The sequence below is a fragment of the Mastigoproctus giganteus genome, chromosome 12 (genome assembly GCF_048544385.1).
Source record: "Mastigoproctus giganteus isolate SK-2022 chromosome 12, ASM4854438v1, whole genome shotgun sequence".
In the NCBI taxonomy this organism is placed as follows: Eukaryota; Metazoa; Arthropoda; class Arachnida; order Uropygi; family Thelyphonidae; genus Mastigoproctus; species Mastigoproctus giganteus.
Genome location: NC_143586.1, coordinates 37,200,754 through 37,216,157, shown reverse-complemented (window position 1 = coordinate 37,216,157; position 15,404 = coordinate 37,200,754). Strand labels below are relative to the sequence as shown.

At 38.7% G+C, this 15,404-nt stretch overlaps 1 protein-coding gene across 1 annotated transcript in view; it reads left to right on the top strand.

Moving 5' to 3' along the window:
- The window catches only part of LOC150076901 (proteasome activator complex subunit 4-like), a 514,513-nt gene that overhangs the window by 334,730 nt on the left and 164,379 nt on the right, over positions 1-15,404 (top strand). Inside the window, exon 29 of the mRNA XM_090386346.1 lies at positions 10,702-10,838. Coding sequence (XP_090242472.1) covers positions 10,702-10,838 — 137 coding nt within the window. The remainder of the gene's footprint in view (positions 1-10,701; positions 10,839-15,404) is intronic.

Sequence of the window (15,404 nt, the reverse complement as noted above, 5' to 3'; positions counted from 1 at the left end):
AATGCGGAAAGGTCAGGGAATGACCACCGCATATCCCGGAGCAATATGGCCTTAGTTGCTAATGCTCCTAAAAACCAAATAACAAACAAACCCCATAAATCTCTAAATACCTCAAAAGGAGTAATCTCAAAATGGAACTAGGAGGCTCCAGCTTGAGAACAAGGTTAGGATGACCTCCCACAGATTGTTCATGGGGGGGGGATTACCATGGTCCTCTGCAGACTACAGATCACAACTCAGTGATGATCTCTTCTCCAATAGATTCTTTCTCTTACAGCCATTCTCAACCTTATATTGTTGCTGCAAGAATAGAAATCTTGCAACTACTGCAAGATTTCTATTCTTCTTTTCTTTGCTAGGGTTACTGTTTTAAATCTTCTGATGTCGGCGTTGGCTCAGATTGTATCAGTGAAATTATTCTTGTAGGGATGAAATCCTTTATTGCACACTCCACCTTAAAACGTCATCGTTTATCTAAACCTTGGTTTTTAAATAAATCTGCTAAGTCTGTCCAAGAAAACAACGTTGCATATCACAAATGGTTGATATCTAAGTCTCTGGCTTCTTTTCCTACCTACACTACAGCTTGCAGCAATTGTAAAGTGGTTATTAATTTGTCTGAACTAGTTTTTAAACAGACTAAAAGTAGAAAACTTGCTTCCTACCCAAGCAGTAGTTGAGCATTATGTTCTCTTGCCAGAGCTATTGGCTGCATCTTTTGCCCATCTATACTCTCACCTCTGTTAAAACTTGATGGTTCTATTGCCACCTCATCTAAAGATGTAGCCAACTTACTAGTATTATACTTTTCTTCTAACTCTTATATTGATAATCTTGGTAAAACTCCTACTATTCTCAATACTCTCCACTTAGTATCTCTCCTGGCGCCTCCATAGCCAGGTGGGCAGGAGCGGCAGTGCGTAGCACACGCTTCTTGATTAGACCGGGGTTCAAGCCCGTAACCACCAAATACGGAGGATGCGGAAAGGTCAGAGGAATGACCACCGCATATCCTCGGAGCAATATGGCCTTAGTTGCTAATGCTCCTAAAAACCAAATAACAACAGCTTAGTATCTCCTGCAGTTTTCTGTCAAAAGGACATCAGAAGAATTTTGAACAATCTCAGTGCCAAGAATGGTGAGCTTGCACCTGTTCTATGTTGTCTTTTTATACTTTGTTATTCCATTGGTGTTCTTTCTTCGCTTGGAAGTTTGCTCATATTCAGCCATTTCTTTAAAAGGGTGACAAATCCATCCCATCCAGTTATTATTCCATTGCACTTACCTCTACTCTTCCAAAATAATGGAGAAATCCATTAACTACTGAAACCTTCCAACTTATCAATGATTGCTAATATGGATTCTGTCAGTATTGATCCACTGGTGGTATATTGGCTTATGTTATCATCTATGTCCAAATCGAAAAGTTTTGTAAAACTCAAGCTTTTGACATATTTAAGGCCTTTCGTTACGTTTGGAATAATGGTTAAGCAGGTATTCCATCTTATGAATGCAGACTGTTTTTTGCAGTCAGTTAGGTGTCTTGTTTTTGTCCTCACTGCTCACGATCCGTAGCCAGGTGGGAAGGAGCAGCAGTGCATAACACACACTTCTTGATTAGACCGGAGTTCGAGCCCGTCACCACCAAATACGGTGGATGCGGAAAGATCAGGGAATGACCACCGCATATCCCGGAGCAATATGGCCTTAGTTGCTAATGCTCCTAAAAACCAAATAACAAAACAAACAAAACAAGCTCACTGCAAGTGATGGTAGATGGCTTGCTGTCTTCTCCACTAATGCTGGTGTTCCCCAAGGGTTCAATTCTTTCTCCCACTGTTTTCCTCTTGTATGTTAATGACCTTCTTTCATTGACTGGAAATCCTGTCCATAGTTTTGATGGTGATAGCACTTAACATTCCACCTTCCATTTTGAGAAACTTGCCCTTTGCAAATTGTTTCTACTTCTTAAATATCCATCATCAGTTCCTTAAATACTGATCTTCAGTAATTCTTTGGTGGGGCAAAGATAACTTAATTAATTTCAATTCTTCTAAAACTGAGTCCTGTCTTATCTTTCAAAATTTACTCTACTGCTCCTATGCTTATCTTCTGATATTCAAATTTCTAGACAGTGTCACATATCTTCAAGGGATTATCCTGACTTCATATCTGTCTTAGCACAAGCACTTTCACAAGGTATGTTCGTGTCAGACGGCACTTGGGATTTCTCCCATCTCCGCACGTGTTTCGCTGTATCAGTGACAGTACACTGTCAAGCCAGAGACTTGAAAGTGTGTGGGCCGTGTCTGTGTAGTGTGATATGTTGTGCCCATTGTTTATCCAGCTTATTGGCCGTCAGGCCCCTAGTTTCCAGGGATTTCAGTGGCTAGGACCTATTAAAAAAAAAAAAAAAAAAAATTTGCGTTTGACCTTAATGCTTGATGGGATTGCTGTTAGGAAATCGCCGGTTGGGGTTAAACGCTAAAGAGATGTGTTAAAGGCCAAATAGGTCGGGAAAAATTTTGATGTTATTAAATTTAGACATGTGAGGCTATATGCTAGATAAAAGCTAATAGTGTTAGTTGTCTTAGAGATTTACATGAAACCGATAGAATTTAGACGTTGATTATAATTTGGCGGTATTGTTAAGGGTGTACTCGGTCGATTTAGTGAGAGAGGGGGGAGACTGAAGACTGGGGGGAAACAGAAGAATAGGGACGATAGAGTAGGCATCCCCAAAGAGGTCAGTGGAGACGAACCCCACCAGGCGAAGTATGGGGGGGTAGGCAGGGAGGAGAGGAGACAGCGATCCGTCTCCTCCCTCCCCTGCCTGGGGATGGGGTTTTAAAGGGAGCCAAGTTAGAGTACCCAGTTCAGATTGCCAATGGTGTGTTGGCAGCAAAGCCGCAGAATGTCTTCGTCGGTGTCATGTCCAAGCAGTGTCGAATCCGGTATGAAGGTCAAGCCGCCCATCCCGCTCCGGGGGTGGGATATGTCAGCTGGCAGTGAGGAACCCAACAGGCGAGGGAGTGGGAGAGACACACATTTACTTCATTCATAATCTGCATTCTCACTCTTCTTGCATTCTTTTTTTTTTTTTAATACTTTTCTCTTATTTTGTAATTTTTTTTCCAAGTTTTTTTTTATATATATATATATATATATTATTTATTATTTTTTTTTTGTAATACTTTTTTCTTATTTTTTAAATTTTTTTTCAAAGTTTTTTATATATATATAATTTTTTTATTTATTTACTTACTTATTTATTTATTTTTTTTTACTCATTCATCTTTTTCTCACGGGAAATTGTGGGAGCGAAGTTGAAAAATATGTAATTAATGATATTGAAATTTCACAAGATTATTTAATGAAAAAACTTTCGAGCCTACAGGCCAGTAAGGCTCCTGGAGTTGATGGATTATACCCTATAATCTTAAGGGAGGTGGCAAGTGAGTGCGTTGAACCATTGAAGCTAATTATGCGAGCATCACTAGCCTCTGGGGAGATTCCGTTGGATTGGAAAAGTGCCAATGTATCTCCCATACATAGCGGTGGTTCTAAGAGTGAAGTGGGAAATTATCGACCTGTCAGTCTGACTTCAGTAGTAGGGAAAATCATGGAGGCAATGATCAAGGGTTGAATTCAGGATCATTTGGATAGAATTGAAATTCTCAAGGATACTCAGCATGGTTTTGTAAAGGGAAAATCATGTGTAAAAAATCTGATTCGCTATTTTGAAAGGGTCGCTCATGAGTTAGATTTAGGGAATAATTTCGACATTGTTTATTTAGATTTCAGCGAAGCTTTTGACTCATTCCCACATGAGCGGTTGCTTTATAAACTGGGACAGGTTGGAATCACTGGGAAAATCCTTAGACGGATAGCAGGGTGGCTTCAGGGCAGGAGGCAGAGGGTTGTGATGAATGGCTATTCCTCAGATTGGGTTGATGTAAGAAGTGGGGTTCCCCATGGATCAGTATTAGGACCACTGTTGTTTTTAATTTTCATAAACGACATTGATGAAGGGATAGAAGGCGTGATGTCTAAATTTGCAGGTGATATTAAAATTGGTAGAGTAGTTAATGATCACTGTCAAGCTGAACTTCTTCAGAGAGACCTAGACTTTAGGAATTGTCAGAAAAATGGCAGCTATGCTTTAATCCAACAAAGTGTAAGGTATAACTTATTCACTTGGTGGAGTTCAACTAAACCCAGTACTGGAGGAAAGGGACTTGGGTGTTATGATACGGTCAGACATGAAATTCTCTGAGCATTGTAAACAGGTTGAAAGGAAGGCCCGTGGTGTCCTAGCGATGATCTATCGAACTTTTGCGAGTAGAGATGGGGACGTGATAATCCCATTATATAAGGCTTCTGTTAGACCACAATTGGAATACTCTGTTCAAGTATGGAGACCGCACCTAAAGAAAGACATCGAGCTTCTTGAAAGGGTGCAAAGACGGGCAACTCACCTGGTGAGATCGGCAAAAGGGCATCCTTATGAAGAAAGACTTCGAATATGTGGGTTGCAGAGTTTGGAAACTAGACACCTTAGAGGAGATTTGATTGAGGCGTTTAAGCCAGCAGTAAAATTGAATGAGAATGAAATTTTCAAGATTATAAATGATGCTAGAACTAAGGGACATAAATTCAAGTTACTATGGGAGATGCTTAGATTGGACTGCAGGAAGTTTTATTTTAGCCAGCGAGTTATAAATTACTGGAATCAGTTGCCTACATGGGTGGTAGAGGCTGACAGTTTGGGGAAATTCAAAGGTCATCTGGATAGTACCTTTGGGTGAGGGAAATGCATAGGATGGTAGGTTTAATTTCCTTTTCTTTTATTAATTATTAGGTTTTTTTTTTATCATTGTTTTATTCGGTTTTTTTTTTTTTTTTTTTGGCTGGTGCAGCATAAGCCATAGACTTTCCTGCACCATGCGCTCATTACTAATACTTCACAAATATTGCTTTTTCAGCTTCTAAAAAAAATGGGGTTTCTATTTTTCTCTCAGTGTTACTTTTCTTCTTATAAATTATGCACTCTGCAAATCTCAAATCCACCCTACCATGGAATATTGTTCCCACATCTAGGATGGTGACCCTCCCCCAACCTCTCAGGTTAATTAGTGACTTTTCTCCTACAAAGTCTCTTTATCGTCTGTGTCATATGTTTCTGCTGCATGCCTTTTAATAGATACTTCCATGGACACTAATCTTTTGAATTGTCTTTTGTATTTCCCCCCTCCTCATCTTTTCTAAATCACTTGGAACAAGTGTCATAACCAGCATCAACAGCCATTTACTCTCCAACTTCAAACTCACAGAAGCAACTTTTCTTCTTCCTCATTTATCCTTTCAATGTTCAGCTTTCTGGAACAACCTTCCTTCACATATATTTCCTGAAAATTAAAGTCTACAGAAATTCAAATCTAATTTCAACAAGCATCTTCTCTTCTCAGCCTTCAACCCGTGCACAGTACTAGGTAATCTGTGTTCTCATACTTTTTGTGTTTGGGGTTTTCATAAAAATAAAAAAAGTTTCACATGACTTGGGAAGTTTTTATATGGGTTGTGCAACAGATGAGGGCTTAAAAGAACATGTTCAGTGGTGACTTGCCCCTAAAGTTACCACTAAACTTGTAAAAGTTCTTATTTTCCAGTGACGGGCCTAATATAAATTAAAAGAAAAGTATTTTATTTGTCTTTTGTTACTTTAGCTGTTGTTAATTATTCTGTAGCTTTTGTGGGATGAATTTTTCCTCTTCCCCCCTTCCTTCCTGGCAGGTAATTTTTACAGATTTATAATCATGTTAATTATTTGCAGCTTTTGTGGGATGAATTTTTTTTTTGGAGTCTGGGTGCGAGGTTAGCCTGTGCAGACATTGCTCCTTAAAGCTCTTCAAACAGAGAAGTTTTTCCTGATTTATTTTCTGCTTTATTAGTTTAAATTGTCATATTAACTTATTTTCTAGAGTAGCTTTATATTCCTAGTTACGATACTTAGTTTAAAGTTTAACTTAGACAGAGATTTCGTAGATATTACTTAGTATCGGTAACGGTATCAAATCCACGTGTCACAAATTGAACGAGAGGTCTTTTAACCAAATTTAGTCGATTTATTAACCAATTGTTATATCAAATTATCTTCTATAAGTAGATTATAGACCTAGTCAGGATCCTTAGTTTATTCTAAATTGAGATAGCGAGATTTCGAAGCTAATCAATACTTACGAGTCCGTAGAAATACCGTTCGTAAATTCCCGCCATTTTTACACGATAGCATAAGCTTAGTGTAGTATACTGCATAATATAATATTGTCAATTAATCAGTAAATCTATTAATCTTGATAAACTTTATTGTCAATTAAATTGTATTTTTAACTCTATAAATATATATAACGACTTAATCGTAACAAATAATTAATACATAACTATAGTGGTACACGTGATACGGAAGTTGTATAAAGGGAACACTAGATACTGAAAAAAAAAAAAAAAAAAATATATATATATATAACATAACTGTTTTGGGATATAACTTAAGGATTTAATTTTTGTTTTAAATTTTATTGAATTAAATTGGAATCATGACTCTGACCAGAGCAGCAAAGCAAAAGGCTCAAGCTAATGGGAGTGCTGTGGTTCAGGGGAGAACTGGGGGGGGCAGTTGCCCTCTGAATCACAGTCTATTAAAATGCACTGTTTGCTTGACGTTTGCGGAGCAGTCGGGTACGGGACATGATACTGCCAAGGGGGATGTCTTTGTGTGTGCACGATGTAAGGAGTGCAAGGAAATCAGGCGACAACTCGGCGTTGTTATGGGCCTTTATGAGACCTTGAAGGACAGGGTGGATGCCCTCGAAGGAAATAAATTGAGGGGCCCATCAAGCTCTCAGCTGCCCACATCAACGCCAGAGCTTGCACTTGGCCATCAGGCAACACAGGGGCAGCCCCCTAGGCAGAATGCGCTGGTCCCACAGGAACTAGTAGTTGTTGGTGACTCTATTGTCAGGGAAACGGGGAACATGCTTTGTAAAAAGGATAGGTGGAATAGGACCAGGGTATGTCTGCCAGGGGCAAAGGTTGATGACGTTGTAGAGCGGATATCATCTTTTAAGGGCACAAAAGGTGATATAGTTGTACACGTTGGCACTAATGATATTAAGAGTAGGAGACCGGCGGAATTACTTAGCAAGTACAGGTCACTGTTGAAAAAAAGCCGTGAATTAGGGTTGAACTTGAAAGTGTCTGCAATTCTGCCCAGGCACGATAGGAGGGAGTATATGATGAGAGCCTTGTCGATCAATTCGGCCCTGGAGGGATTGTGCAAGGCTCAAGGGGTAGAATTTTTTTCAGCCTGGACTGTACTTGTTAACAGGAGAGATTGCTTCTACAGGGATGGGATACACTTAAATAGAAAGGGTGCAAGAATTTTTGCTGATGCTGTCGAGGCAGTGTTAGGTGGGTCGGAAAACTGCTAGTTGGGGGGGATACAAGGACTAATAGATTAACAGTAGCCACTGGCAGAGGTGGAAGTGATTCTTGCACTGCTTCTATTCAAATGAGCAGAAGTCTGAAAAACAAGATGCAAGATATTTCAGAGACTGCTGGTAGTCATTGCGGTACAAGTAAACACATGGGTTGTGTTAGGGTAGCTAAGAATAGAAACAGGTGCATGTATACCTGCGTGTACACCAATGCTAGGAGTTTGGTAAATAAATTTGATGAATTTGAGGTATTGCTCAAAACATCAAAGGCAGATATTGTTGGGATATCAGAGACGTGGTGTCACACAGGTATAAGTAATGCGGAACTGGAATTTGGGGAATACAATGTATATAGAAAGGATAGACAGGACAGGAGGGGAGGAGGGGTTATGCTATTAATTAAGAAACACATAAAGTCAAAGGAAGTGAAGCCAGTTGACATCGATGGAAAAGGCAGTGTCGAGTCAGTTTGGTGTGACATAAGCATAGGGAAATCAAAATTGAGAGTAGGAGTGTGCTATAGGCCTAATGACTCTGATGAGTATAATAATATATTGTACAGGGAAATAGAGTGGGCCAGTAAATCAGAGAGTCTTATAATGGGGGATTTTAATTTCCCAGATATTGACTGGAATTTGTGGGTTGGTCACTCGCACACTAGCAAGGCTTTTGTGGATTTATTGGATGATTGTTTTCTACATCAGCATGTTCGTGAGGCAACAAGAGGGAGCAATACTCTTGATCTGATTATCAGTAGTGATTCTTCATGCATTAAGAACCTGCAGATAAATGAACCACTAGGTGGCAGTGATCACAGCGTGTTGAAGTGGGATTTACTCAAGGAGGTAACTACCATCAGAGGTAAAGGGAAGGGTTTTTGTTTTCGTAAAGGCGACTATGATGGTCTGAGACAGTATTTAAATTCTATACAGTGGGACCAACTGATGATGTTACCAACAGCAAACTCAAAATGGGAAGCATTCAAGGAACTAATCTTGGTGGCTACCAGGCTTTACATACCAACTAAGAAATATTGTTCAAGGTTTAGGCCTAAATGGTTGTCAGATGGACTAATGAGACATGTGGCAGAGAAGAAAAATGCATGGGATACATACAAATTAATGGGTGACATGGAAGCCTATGATAGATATAAGTTGGTCTGTAACCAAGTCACAAAGGAGATTAGGCAGGCAAAGGCAGACTACGAAAAATCCTTGGCAAAGGATCCAAAGAAAAACAGAAAGGAGTTCTTTATATACTTGAACTCGAGAAGGAAAGGGATGAATCAGATTGGTCCACTGGATATTGATGGTTCAACAGTTGAGGATCCTGCTCAGGTGGCTAACAATCTAAACGAGTATTTTGCATCTACATTCACACATGAGGAGTTATTCAGGAAGGAGAATGATGTAGGTAAAGTAAACATTGGCAGTGAGCTGGATGATTTTGTAATAACTGAGAGGAAAGTGGAGGAGAGATTGTTGAGGATGAACATAAAAAAGGCACCTGGGGTGGATGGGATCTATCCAGTTATATTAAAGGAGGCAGCAAAAGAAGTATGCAAACCCCTAGTCATAATTATGAGAGCTTCTTTGGACTCAGGGGAGGTACCCATAGACTGGAGATGTGCAAATGTAACCCCAATTCACAAAGGAGGATCAAAGGCTGACACAAGTAATTATAGACCTGTTAGTTTAACTTCTGTTCCAGGGAAATTAATGGAGGCACTGGTTAAAGAAGCACTGCAGGATCATCTAGACAAGAATTCAGTTATAGCTCAGACGCAGCATGGTTTTGTTAAGGGCAGGTCTTGCCTGACCAATTTGATTGGATACTATGATGTAGTCACAAAAGAACTGGATGCAGGGAATAACTTTGATATTATATATTTGGATCTTAGAAAGGCTTTTGATACTGTTGCACATGGAAGACTGCTGCACAAATTGGAGCAGTGTGGCATTGGAGGCAAATTGCTGCTATGGATAAGGGGATGGTTGAGTGGCAGAAGACAGAGAGTGGTAATCAATGGACACTGCTCAACGTGGACTAATGTTATTAGTGGAGTTCCTCAAGGTTCAGTGTTGGGTCCATTGTTGTTTTCGGTGTTTATGAATGATATTGATGATGGGATATCAAGTTTAATGTCTAAGTTTGCAGATGATACAAAGGTTGGCAGGGTCGTTAAGGACACTACTGACGCTATGCTGTTGCAACAGGATCTGGAAAGGTTGAACAGATGGGCTGAGAGGTGGCAAATGAAGTTTAACATTGACAAATGTAAAGTACTACATATGGGTAACAGTAACCCCAGAGCAATGTATCAACTCTGCTGTACTACACTGACAGTGGTGGAGAATGAAAAGGACCTGGGGGTAATTGTGCAGGCAGATATGAAGTTCTCTGAGCAGTGCAGACGAGCTGCAAGAGTAGCTCATGGTGTCTTGTCAATGATATACAGGAATTTTTCTAGCAGGGATAAGGAGGTGATTATTCCCTTGTATAAGGCAATGGTTAGGCCACATCTTGAGTACTGTATACAGGTCTGGAGGCCTCATTTCAAGAAGGATGTAGAGCTGCTGGAACGGGTACAGAGAAGGGCAACAAGATTAGTAAATGGAACAAAGGGTTGCTCTTACGAAGAAAGGCTTAAGTTTTGCAAATTACAGAGTCTGGAGACTAGGCACCGGCGAGGTGATCTGATAGAGGTGTATAAGGCTTTGAATGGTTTGAGCATGCTCAATGCCAATGGGATTCTTCATCTTTCTCAGAATAATCACCTCAGAGGGCATAAATTCAAATTGAGGAAGGACGGATGTCGGATAGATGTGCGGAAATTTGCCTTTGGCCAGCGGGTGGTTGGTTGGTGGAACCGACTTCCATCACTTGTTGTTGAAGTTGATAGCCTAAACAAATTTAAAGCTCAACTGGACAGGTATTTCGAACGAACGGAGGGGTGAAATGGGAGAGGGTTTTTTTTTTTTTTTTTGGCTGATGCTGAATAAGCTTGCTTTCTTGCATCATATGCCTCTACTAATGCTAATGCTAATGAATCTCTCTCTCTCTCTCTCTCTCTCTCTCTCTCTCTCTCTCTCTCTCTCTCCCTCCCTCCCTTCCTTCCTGGCAGGTAATTTTTTTTGCAGATTTATAATCATAGTTATTTGATAGAATATAAAGTAAATTGTAATTGATACATTTTTATTTACAGGTTCCACTTAAAGTCCTTGAACGAGCAAAATTACTTTGGACTACCTCACTGCCTCATTCCACTCATCCTGCCATATCTGATCATGAGATTTCTGCAGCTGCCAAAACATTAGAAATTCAAAGTGATGTTAATGTTAGGTAGGTTTATAATAGTGTTATCATACTGAATTATGTGATCAACTTTTATTCAGTTACTTTCTAAAAATAGGTAGTAACATTCATGCATTCATATCTTATATAGATTACAAATATTGCATACTTATGCTTATTTCTTTTGTCTCAGGCAAACTTTTTTTTTTCCTGAGTGTGATTAAGAAATTTGTAATGCCACTATTTTACTTCATATATCTCTTTATTTATAATACTATTATAAAGCATTATGCAAGTAATGATGATAGTGTGAAATAGCAAAACTTAATCTTCCATTATTATTTAGTCTAATGTCAATTAATGACAAATGAATAGATGTGTATAGATATCCATGAAAGGTATACTTGTTTGAAGTTATGGAGAATAAAAAGAGAAAAAATATTTTCCCACTCAACCATCCTTTTATCCATTTTAGCAACTTACCCTTAATACCATTCTGCTCCAATTTCTACAATAGTCTTTCATGTGCAACAGTGTCAAAAGCTTTCCTGAAATCCAAATATATGATATTAGAATTATTTTTTGCATCCAGTTCCTTTGTAACCACATCATAATATCCTATCAAATTTGTCAGACAAGACTTTCCCTTAACAAACCCATGCTGTGTCTGAATTATTGCTGCAATCTTGTCTAGATGATCCTGCAGTGCATCTTTAACCAGTGACTCCATTATTTTACCCAGAAAAGAAGTTAAACTAACTGGTCTGTAATTACTCGTGTCACCCTTCGATCCCCCTTTGTGAATGGGATACATTTGCACATCTCCAGTCCATGGGAACCTCCCCTGAGTCCAAGGATGCTCTCATAATTATGGCTACGGGTTTGCTTAGTTTCTTTGCTGCCTCCTTTAATATAACTGGATAGATCCCATCCACCCCAGGTGCTTTTCTTATGTTTAACTTCAACAATTTCTCCTCCACTTTGCTCTCAGTTATTACAAAATCATTAAGTATCCTGCTACAATTTGATAACCTTCTGCCATTTTCAAACCTTAATAATTCCTCATGTGTGAATGTAGATGCAAAATAATGTAAATGAACGCCTGTTATGTATTGTAAGTAGATTTGTATGATAAATGACTTGTTTTATATTTGTGTCATTGCTCTTGAGAAACTGACACCTGATGTATAATATATATACAATATATAATATATATACTCGTGTGTGGGGGGAATATCCCTCAGCTCCTGGAAATTCTAATTTTTTTCAAATCCACACGCAGTCAGGCAGTGTATGGGCTTAGTGCTTGAAGGGAGCTGCTGTACGAAAATCATAACAATGGCCACTAACAGTGACACTAAGGTACAGGAAAATAAAAATTAATAAATAATCTCCCCACAACTTAGATTTGGTTTCCTCACCAAGCTTAACCGTCAGTCCCTTTCTTTTGTTAACACAGATATAGTCTCCTAAAAGGAGAAAAAAGAAATAAGATTTTTTTAAGATGAGGGAATGGGGGGGGATTAAACTGCAACTCGTCTACGACTATCTCAGTATAAAGCACCAACCAGCACAGAATCCAAAAGGACGTTTTCTGCCGCTAATTAAATATGTACCAAAATTAGATCCAGTTTAAACAATAATGCTATTGAGTTTCTTAAGAGCTCACTTTATTCGGGCAGGTAGAGTGGATGCTTATTTTTTGTTTTTAGAATAACTGTATGTTTAATGATTTTTGCTAGAATATTTATTATTGTAATAAAAATTTGATTTAAAACATGAATTTAAGTAATTACTTGTTTTTCCTTACTTTATTACACCTAATTGTCATCAAAATTTATTGCGAAAAATGTTTTTTTTTTTTTTTGGAATACTGATATTAATACCGGTATTAAGATTTTTACTGGTATTGTGAGCTCTACTTGTAACTATAGGCATTCCTGGAGACAAGTGACAGTCTGAGGGGCCTCTGAAGTGTTCTTACATTGATTGCAGATGTTGGTGGGACTGCCCAATGTAAGCTTTCCCACACTGGGTGGACTAAGTTTCCACCACACGGAAGGACCTAAGAAGCCTTATCAGCTTCTAATTCTCGGTAAAGTAAACCTTGGTGTTATGGTTCCCAACAAGCTTAGTGATTTTTTTTTTTGATTTTTTTTTTTATTGATCCTTGCGTGGTAGGAGAATGTGAAGGGGAGATGGAATTTGATATTGTTTAGATGAGAATAGACCAAGGCCAAGGAATTCCTGCTCTGGGCCCACTACTAAAATATCATCCATGGGACAATATTTTAGTGGTTTAGACCATAGCTTTGGTGTGTGATGGTAAGTGACTAGAAGTGCTTATTCGAATTTAGTCTCTAAATACCTGCATAACTTAATTCTAACTATGCCCTTAACTGTTTTATTTTGGGGAGGACCATTTTTTGTTTCAACATGGCAATGCAACCTGCTATACTGCAGGCTGCATTGCCATCCTGTGGCAACTTGGTTTGAAGACATGGGCATATAAATACTAATTGGCCTGCCCTTACCTCGACCCTGTTGACCCTTTTGGGATGAACTGGAACATAAATTTTGGACGAGGACAACAGCCATAATTGTTAGCTGAATTTACCGCTGTGTAGGAGGAGGAATGGCCTTCCTCTCAAAAATTGATCGAGTCTGTTGACAAGAATATAGTGTGTAATTAAGGCCACAGATGGGTCAATTAAATATTGCATCAACAAACGTTTCTCTGAAACATATACATTATATAAGTACAGAGTGAGTTGGATAAATTTTATGCTTTAAAAATTGTATTAGCTGGTTAGAATGGTTATATGTAAAATGACACTACCATTAAATGCATAATTTAAAGAATTTTATGCCATTTAGTGCGGTGCTCTTTCATTACAGATAAAGAATGACAAATAATTTGCATAACCAATAAATCCCAAACTACTGCAAAGGCGTGTGAAGTAGAGGGTTTCTGTAGTAGATGTGCAGAGCTGGTAGACCATACAGAACATGAGCAACATGAAACGTTGGAGACACTAACAGAAATTAACAGAAAATTAATGGTGAGCATTAATTTAGTTGAGAATGTTCAGTTTAAGAGGAATTTGGAAGAAGCCCCAAAAACTCCACATGGCAAAGCTGTAGAAAAGTGGAATAAAGTATCATGCAGTGAATATTTTAATGAAAGAACTGTAGTGAGGACTTTGGAAAGTGCATTTTGTCTGGGAACTGTCAGCAGAGGACTGTGAAAAAAAGGGTGGATTTGAGGAAGTTCACAGACAACCCTCCAGCCACCCAGTGGAGGTCAGTCCTCTACACACACATGGAGGGGGTGGCCTGCTCATATGAACAACAACAGCCTGTGCTTAAATGAAACTGGACAGCCATTACTGGACCCAAACAGTGCCAAAGAAACAGTTGAAAAGAGTCAGGACTATCTAGTAGTTATTGCGTATTGTGGTAACTTCTGATAAAGTTATTAGATCACATTTTGCATGATACAATGAATAGTAAGTGATAGCATGATACACTACAGGCATTTGTTTTTCACTGATGTGTGAGAAGTACTTAGCAGTTTCTCTTTATACAGGATGGTACCCTAGTTAACCTCTCACATTTACACAATTATCCATTTTCCATTTACACAACTGGCTGGATATCACTCTTTCCTCAGTCATAGGCAGATATGGATCAGCAATGTGGAGGGGTTTGATTTTGCTTCACTGGTCTCCTTCTAGGACTGAGTGAAGAAAAACATTTACAGCAGAAAATTAAAAAATAGTTTGTTTTTTTTATGAAAACTCCAAACACGAGAGGTATTAGAACCTATAGTACTTAGTACCATGCTTGGGTTGGAGGTTGAGAATACGAAAGAAGATATTTGTTGACATTAGACTTGAACTTCTGTAGACTATAATTTTCAGGAAATATGTATGAAGGAAGGTTGTTCCAGAAAACGGCAGTTGAATGAATTGGTTCTGTGAGTTTGAAGTTGGACAGTAAATGGATGTTGGTTAGAAAGTGGAATGCAATGTGCTATCATCGGCAAAACTATGGATAGGATTTCCAGTCAACGGAAGAAGGTCATTAATATACAAGAGGAAGTACTGAACCTTGGGGGGACCCCATCATTAGTGGAGAAGTTAGAAGACAAAGAGCCATCTACCATCACCCTCAGTGAACAATCAGAGAGAAAACTGGATAAACAATTACAAAAAACAATTGGCAAACCATAAGATAGAAGCTTGTTTAGAAGGCCTTTATGCCAAACACAATAGAAAGCCTTTGAGATGTCAAGAGCAACTTTTTGTGTTTCACCAAACTTTTCCATTGAATTTGTCCGTAAATGGGCAACATAAACCAGAATATCACCAGTGGATCAACACTGACGGAATCCATACTGGTGATTGTTAATCAGACGGAAGGTTTCTAGGTTTCTAGAGTTGGTGGTTAATTCATTTCTCCATTACTTTAAAAAGAGTAGAAGTAATTGCTATAGGACGAAAATTGGATCAGCATCCAATTCTGGCATCGTTTTGACAGAAGATCACAGGAGGCATTGAATGGAGCGAGTTGGGAATGGTGGGAGGTGTTTTACCAAGATCATTAATAGAT